General features: G+C 47.6%; 1 protein-coding gene across 1 annotated transcript; it reads left to right on the top strand.

Annotated features, from left to right (window-relative positions):
• The first annotated feature begins 6 nt into the window (after positions 1-6).
• On the top strand, positions 7-555 carry LOC111667186 (protein FAM151B-like). Its single transcript, XM_023422850.2, has 2 exons — positions 7-186; positions 261-555. The coding sequence occupies exons 1-2, from the start codon at positions 32-34 to the stop codon at positions 520-522; spliced, it is 417 nt and encodes a 138-aa protein (XP_023278618.2). The 5' UTR covers positions 7-31; the 3' UTR covers positions 523-555.
• Positions 556-948: the final 393 nt, after the last annotated feature.

Genomic DNA, 948 nt, shown 5'->3' with positions numbered 1-948 from the left:
GTTGAGTTCTTCACTGACCCTTTTAGGTCCCATGCATATGTTGGAGGCTGACATAATCATAAGAGGTCGTGACCCCAAAGAGCCAGTCATGGCACATCCCCCTGACACAGACAGTGACATCACACTGAAGGAGTGGCTGGAAGCAGTGAAGGCACATGACAAGGGAATCAAACTAGACTTTAAGAGGTGAGACACAATTCAATTCCCTCTATTGATATGTGAGTGTGTGTGATGATGACACTGGTTTACTCACCATGCAGCCTGGAGGCAGTGTCTCCGTCGGTGGCCCTGCTGGAGGCGGTGATGGGTGAGACAAGCCGTCCTGTGTGGGTCAACGCAGATATTCTGTCTGGTCCTGGTGGACAGGCCACACCTCTGGAGCCTCAGGCTTTTCTATCTGCCATCAGAACTCTTCCCACTCACACCGTGCTCTCCCTCGGCTGGACTACAGGATGGACTGCCGGGACAGATAACCCAGGTGAGGAGACTTCATTACCAGTGCCTGTGTTTACATTCTACTGATGACAGAGGAAAAACATCATGTTAATGCCTCAGTCAGAGAATTCATAGTGAGAGAATGTCACTCCCCTTCTCTGCAAGTTTCCAACTTGGCCTCTAAACAAATGTTTACGTACAATGTCACTACTAAAACTAAGATCCTGAGGTTGAAGTGTAGGAACCATTCACTTGAATAGGAAAGTGATTTCCACTGTTCATACTGCACATTAGAGAGAGAGAGAGAGAGAGAGAGAGAGAGAGAGAGAGAGAGAGAGAGAAACATGCAGGATCGATGTGGTGGGTCTGGAGAAGCTGGTGGGTCACACACAGAATACTTACAATAGGACCCTGGTCTCACTGAGCTACAGTACCAGTCGTTACTGGGAACAACTATTCAGAATGATTAAACTGATAACTGTTCGAATGAAAGTTTACATGGCAGAATGTGAC

This window comes from Seriola lalandi, unplaced genomic scaffold, assembly GCF_002814215.2.
Source record: "Seriola lalandi dorsalis isolate HSWRI2012SDOR001 ecotype SW California unplaced genomic scaffold, Sedor1 jcf7180001960593, whole genome shotgun sequence".
Taxonomy (NCBI): Eukaryota; Metazoa; Chordata; class Actinopteri; order Carangiformes; family Carangidae; genus Seriola; species Seriola lalandi.
The sequence above is the reverse complement of the archived record's forward strand: the minus strand, read 5'-3'. Positions and strand labels throughout refer to the sequence as shown.